This window comes from Aptenodytes patagonicus, chromosome 14 (genome assembly GCF_965638725.1).
Source record: "Aptenodytes patagonicus chromosome 14, bAptPat1.pri.cur, whole genome shotgun sequence".
Taxonomy (NCBI): Eukaryota; Metazoa; Chordata; class Aves; order Sphenisciformes; family Spheniscidae; genus Aptenodytes; species Aptenodytes patagonicus.
The window spans coordinates 12,469,739-12,475,738 of record NC_134962.1 but is presented as its reverse complement, the minus strand read 5'-3'; the positions used below and the strand labels follow the sequence as shown (position 1 = coordinate 12,475,738).

General features: G+C 49.0%; 1 protein-coding gene across 1 annotated transcript in view; it reads left to right on the top strand.

Annotated features, from left to right (window-relative positions):
- The first annotated feature begins 530 nt into the window (after positions 1-530).
- The window catches only part of TOP1 (DNA topoisomerase I), a 67,047-nt gene continuing 61,577 nt past the window's right edge, over positions 531-6,000 (top strand). The window contains exons 1-2 of the mRNA XM_076352449.1: positions 531-745; positions 1,400-1,424. Coding sequence (XP_076208564.1) covers positions 713-745; positions 1,400-1,424 — 58 coding nt within the window. The 5' untranslated portion in view covers positions 531-712. The remainder of the gene's footprint in view (positions 746-1,399; positions 1,425-6,000) is intronic.

Genomic DNA, 6,000 nt, shown 5'->3' with positions numbered 1-6,000 from the left:
GGGGGGACGCAGCCCCACACGGCTGCCCGCCCCGCCACCCCCTCCAGCCGTCAGGGCGCCGCCATGCTCCCCTGACAGGGCGGGGGTGGGGCCTGCGGGGCGAGAGGCGGGGCTTGGTATGCAAATACAGCCGGCGGGCTGCGGGGTGGGATGGAGCGCATGCGCACTGCGCGCACAGTGGGGCACGGGTTCTTGCAAAATGCACCGCGTTCCTTCAGCGGTGGGGCGGGGTCGAGCATGTAAATGAGCGCCGGCTTTTGCTGCGCGATTGGAGAAGAGGGAGGAAGAGGCGGGACCGGATATGTAAAAACCGAGCCGGCTCAGGGCGCGCGGGAGGGGGCGAGCGGGTCCGTTGCGTTCGGAGAGAGCACACGGGCGGGGCGTGGTCCGTATGCAAATCTCGCCGGCTCGCGCGCGGGGGGCGTGGCTCGAATGCAAATACGAGAACTGCCGTTTCCCAGCTCCCGCCCCAGCGTTCTGCCTCACATCGCCTTGGCCCCGCCCCGCCCGTAAAAGGCATCGCGCCTGCGCAGTGCGCCGAAATGAGGACTTAGTCTGTTACACAACCGCTGTGGAGCCAGGGGTTGCGCTCTCCCTCGCGTCCAGGCTCCGCGCGTCCCCGGCGGCGCGGCGCGGCTCGGCTCTCCTCTCCTCAGCTCTCCTCTCCTCTCCTCTCCTGCTCCGCTCCGCTAGGCCTCCCGCGCCCTCCGGCATGAGCGGGGACCAGCTGCACAACGATTCCCAGGTGAGCGCCCCTTCACCGCCCGCGGGGGCCCGCTCCCGGGGGACCCCGGCCTCTCGCCACCGAGGCCGTGGGGTCCTTACTTCCCCTCAGGGTCAGCCCTGGGGGCCCGGCTGACACCCCCCCCCCCCTTCCTTTAACCTCAGTGAGGGGAGACGTGCCCTGCTGCTGCCCCCTGCCTGCCCCCGCTGGGGGTAGCCCACGCGTCTGGGGAGAGCCCTGTCAACCCGGCCTGTCCCCCCCTCGTCGTGCTGGGGCGCCCCCATCCACAGAGCGCCCCCCGCTCCGGGGCCCGTTTCTGCCCAGATGGGGGGCGGTGGGGGAGAGGGGACTCCTGTGTGACCCCCTGCCTGGGAGGAGGGGAGGGGGGCGGCTAGCCACCTTCCCCTGGCTCGCTCCCCTCTGGGGGGGGGGGGGTGTCACCCCAGGAGCTGTGCGGGTGCCGAGGGACAGTTCACCCTGCCCCCCCACCACCACGGAGGGCACCTTCTGCATCGCGCTGGTCATTTCTCATTTGTTATTTAATTTCTCTAAAAATGAGAATGAAGGAAGGGGGGGAAAATCCAGCGCGGGCCCCCCCCCCCCCCAAAAAAAAAAAAAAAATCCCCTGGCGGGACGGCCTTTTTCACGGTCTCTCCCTGTCTCCTCTCCCCGCAGATCGAGGCGGATTTCCGAGCGAACGGTGAGTGTGGCCCCGGCGCGCCCCTCGCCTCGCCGCGCCGGCCGCGCACAGACATGGCGTCCCAGAGACTAAGTCCCGGCTCCTCGCTCACCGGCCCCATTGTTCCCATCGAGCTGCCAAAAGCGCCCCTTTCCCGGCGGCCTCGCCCCCCCCCGACCCCTGCTTCCCCTAGTGGGGGCACCGGAGGCCCCCGATCCGAGCCCATCGGCTCTCCCGGGGTCCCCTTTGGGCCCCGATTCCTCCCTGGAAAGTCGCCTTGTCGACGGTCGGGACTTAGTCTCTGCGCCATTTTCTTTTTCTCCTCTCTTCTGTGTGGCTTTCTCTCCTTCTCCTCCTCCCCGAGCTGCCGGAGAGGAGCCTTCTACAGAGGCACCGGGCGGCGATTCCCGGCCCCCAGCCCCTTCTTAACGGAGGGGAAAGCAAAGTTTTTAACTAAAATAAATCCCCAAGCCGTTTTTTATCGCAGCCTCCCTCCCCCCACTGCTCCCCGTCTCTGTTCCTTTCAGGGAATCCCTCCCTTCCCCTAAAATGAAAGGTGATTGCAACATGTTGCTCTTTAAAAGAATCTACTGCATCCATTTTAAGATCAGTCTTACTTCTTTCCTTGCTATTCAATTGATGTAACTTTACCTTGTTGGGTGGGGCTTTTTAATTAAAATAAAAGCCCACATAAAAAAAAAAAACAAAACCAACAGTGTAGACAGTTCCAGAAAGGTAGACAGCATCACTTCAGAAAGTTTGCAAGCTAACTGTTCATTTTGTTCAGAAACATTATAGGAGTCCTGTAATTTTATATATATGTATATATTTATATATGAATATGTACACTTATGTGTGTATATATATTTATATTCATATATATACATGCATATAATACTATCTTTTCTAATCAGCCTGATGGCTGCTAACTTTTTCTGATTGTTTATTCATTTTTCTAGGAAGCAAGCTAATTGCTATCCCCCCAAGTTGGTAGGTGTCAAATTGAAGGGCTTAAGCAGGGTGGAGGGGAGTTGAGGATGTACAACCTACCTTTGTGCGTGTGTGTAATTGTCACTGTTCGGGATGTGTAAGGAACTCTGAGCTGTCCTCTGACTGGTGAGGTGGTAGAGGACAAAAAAATGGTTGAAGATATCTGCTAGACTTATAGTTATACTGATTTTTAGCATGCTTTTCTGGATGATGTCCATGTGTCTAGTTGTTTTGTAGGCTACTGCGTGTAAATATTTACAAACCTACGTTTGGGTGCACCTCTCTTTCTGTCAGTTCATTGGAATGTGATTGTGTGTGTGCAGTAGGAGCAGGCAGTAGCAAATACGCAGTTTTTGAACTATTATTTCCATTCTGAATCTCTAGTAGGGCTCTGAATAATTCTTAACAGAAAAAAGGGTGCAGTGGATTTCCCAAGGAGTGCACGAGTAACTCTTGAAGCGACTTAAATATAAGCATGTATTTTAATACTTGTAGTCTTCTTATGCTGGGAAATATTTGCTTAAGGATCATCTTTATTTAGGGAGAAGTACTCCCTGATAAGCTTTAGTTATGTACTGATTTACATAGGGGAAATGATGCATATTTGACCTTTCCACTCCAGCTTCCAGTGAACCTCTTGGAGGGATTTTTCTCCTCTATTGTGACCATGTGCTGTTTTATTCTTTTAAGAGTTTTAGGCATACAGCACTTAAAACTCCTCCAGTTTTTATTTCTACCATGTGTTGGAGGAATTCAATACAGAGATTCAAAGTAAGACACCTGGATGGAAAAACTGAATTCCTGGTAAATCAAGCATACCCAACAAATTCATACCAGTGTAGGTATCAGCACCCTTTTGCTCCTGTTGTAATTATTTTATGGCAGTTGTGTGACATCATTGTGACTGATCAGAGGCCCCTAAAATCCAAAATCCTTTTCAGTACTGAAAGGTGCGTGTAACCCTGTTAGTCTTGTTAAGGGAATGATGCTGAATAGACACTGTCCTCTCTGACCTTGTGACCACAACTGATCTTCCTGAAAACCTGTCACTTCTGCTTGCTCCGAGTCTTGTTTCCTCCACACAGGAGTTCTTTGCACTTCTGTGTCAGGAATTGTCACACACGGATCTGAGAAGAGCGGTTCTCATTTAGGCATAGCGGTGAGGCTCCAGCTCTTATATTCTTGTTTTGATCCTATTTAGTGGCAAAGATTAGGAGTGGGTGGTAGGAATCTCAAGTACTTTTTTTTTTCCCCAGATGTTTAGAATTGGTTTGTACTTTGATTATTGTTAGGCAGCGTTTAACAGTAGAGCCAAAGTCTCCTTTTAGGCTGCCTTTCCTCTTTACATTAGGGGGAAGGGAAGTTTTTCTGGGGGCTGGTACTGACTCATTCTAAATGTTGAATGTACCAGCAGTAAACATTTTTGTTCATAAAGAATGTTTTGGGTGACTTCTGGGTAGTGTATCAGTAATAGAGCAGCTTAAGCACTTTGATGCTTCCTGTTGTTAGTAGTGTTCATATCTGGGTCAGTGGACATACTACCTCAGGTGGTGATCACACAAGTTGTTGCAGCTGAAGTAAGGTGGGTGGGGGTGGATCTGCTAGCCCATTGCAGGTCACCAAGGAGCACCCTGGTTGTAGCTGAGCACTCGGATCTGATTACACACCCATTTCATTGATAGCAGGGTAGTATTAGGTATGAGAGAGGATGCCAGCAGTAAATATGTGTTCCTGGCTATTTCTTGTCATTAAATAGCCAGATGACTCTAAGCAAGAGTGTCCTGGGCAAATTCCAACTTGGGTAATTGCATTCTGTCTCAATATCCAGATTCTCCCTGTTGTTTAATTTGGCCATAGTGGGTATTTTTTTCACCTTAACTGTATTTTTAGTATCAGTACGCACTGTAAAGAATTTTCCATGTTCCGTCCCAGCAGTGCCTGTTTGCAAACCATCCTGAGAACAGTATTGCGCTGAAACAGCGAGCCTTTTTTGCAAGTAACGTCCTCGCAGTCTTCAGCATTGTAGAATGGAAATGGAAGTCTAAAACTGTCATTTCCAAGTACAGCTTGGTCATTGAAAATGACCCCTTTTTCACAGGTGTGAATGTTGAGTCACAACTATGTATTCAGGGAGGGAATCATTCTGATTTTTTTTTTTCTTCTCACTTGGTAAAATTGCAGATCACTTCAGATGCAAAATCTGTTTGGATTCTATTGAGTTTTGCCTTTAAGAGCTTTGTTATTAAGGTTGAACGTAACAACCTCTTACTACTGAGGACAACGTTGAGACTAAAAGCAATTTATCTTGACTTTCAGTTCTCTCATTGTGTTTGCAGAGTGCAGTAGATAAAAATTACTTTTGTTTGCAAAATAAATTGCACTCCAAAGCTACGAAATTCCACTAACTGCTGTTAGTGTCTTGGCTGTTCATCAGCCTGCGATCAGAACTTGTGTAAAATCCAGAACCGTTCTGTGTAGAAAGTAAAGACATCACCCTAAGCAGTGGTTTTTTTTTTCCTCTGGTTGACTTGACCGATAAGTTTAAGATGCAATTTGAGGCCAGTATTGCTGTAGTAACTATTACAGTATATTAACAGGAGTCAAGTGTGAATTTGATTGTCCAGCGTCATAGAGATGGCTTCTGGAAGTCAAACACGCTTGAAGGAGGGGCTTGCTTTAACAGTGAATTTTTTTAGGGGGAAAAAAGCAGCCCTTGCTGCTGCAGCATCTTATCAGAAACTGGCAGGTTTTTTATGTTGGCCTGGGCGCTCACATGGCACCTCTGTATACATCAGGGTGAAGATATGAAGGGGAATGAGCAAGAGGGAAATTTAAATTAAATAGTGAGAATGCTGAACAAATGCCTTACAAGTTAAGGAAATTTCAGCACATTTGCATTAAATTCATGTTTCATGTGTGATAGAGCTGCACACGTAAAAGGTGGGAGTGATTTAAATGCTAACAAACTGAAAAGCAACATAACGGAGATCCTTAAGATTTTTCAATGGTTGTGAAACAGTCTGTTGGAGACCAGATTTGTGCTTCCTTGCTGCTGCTTTGTTGGTGCCTTCTGGATGGGTGAGAGTTTTTTGAAGGAGGGCAGGGCTACTTCTGACACAGGGCCCTGTGTACCTTAGTGCTGCTGTTAGAGCCACTGTACTAAACAAACTTCGTGAAGTTAGGAAGCTTGAAGGTAAACTCTTGTGCTCTATCTGTATCTTGTGCACGTCAGGGCGAAACTGTCTTTCAAGTTCCCTGGGAGCATGCCGTCACCAGTGTGTTTAAATGTCAAATGTTTGGCAAGGGATCCCAAATACAAAAGGTAGTTAATGGTATTTAGATGCAGATGGATATCTCCACTGAAAATTTCCTTTCCCTTTTTTGTGATACACGGAGATGTGAATTCTGAAGAATGTAATTTGTTCCTTCCAACACAAGCCTTGAGTCACTCCGTGCCTTCACTTCCAGACTGCGGTGCTGGGTGATGAGCCTGCATTGTAAGAAGTGCTGCCCACAGCCTCAGAACAATACTTGGGGTAGTTTTAAGTCTGAAACCACTTAGCTTTTTTATTTTAGAAGTATTTAACGTCAGACGCCAATCTCTGAA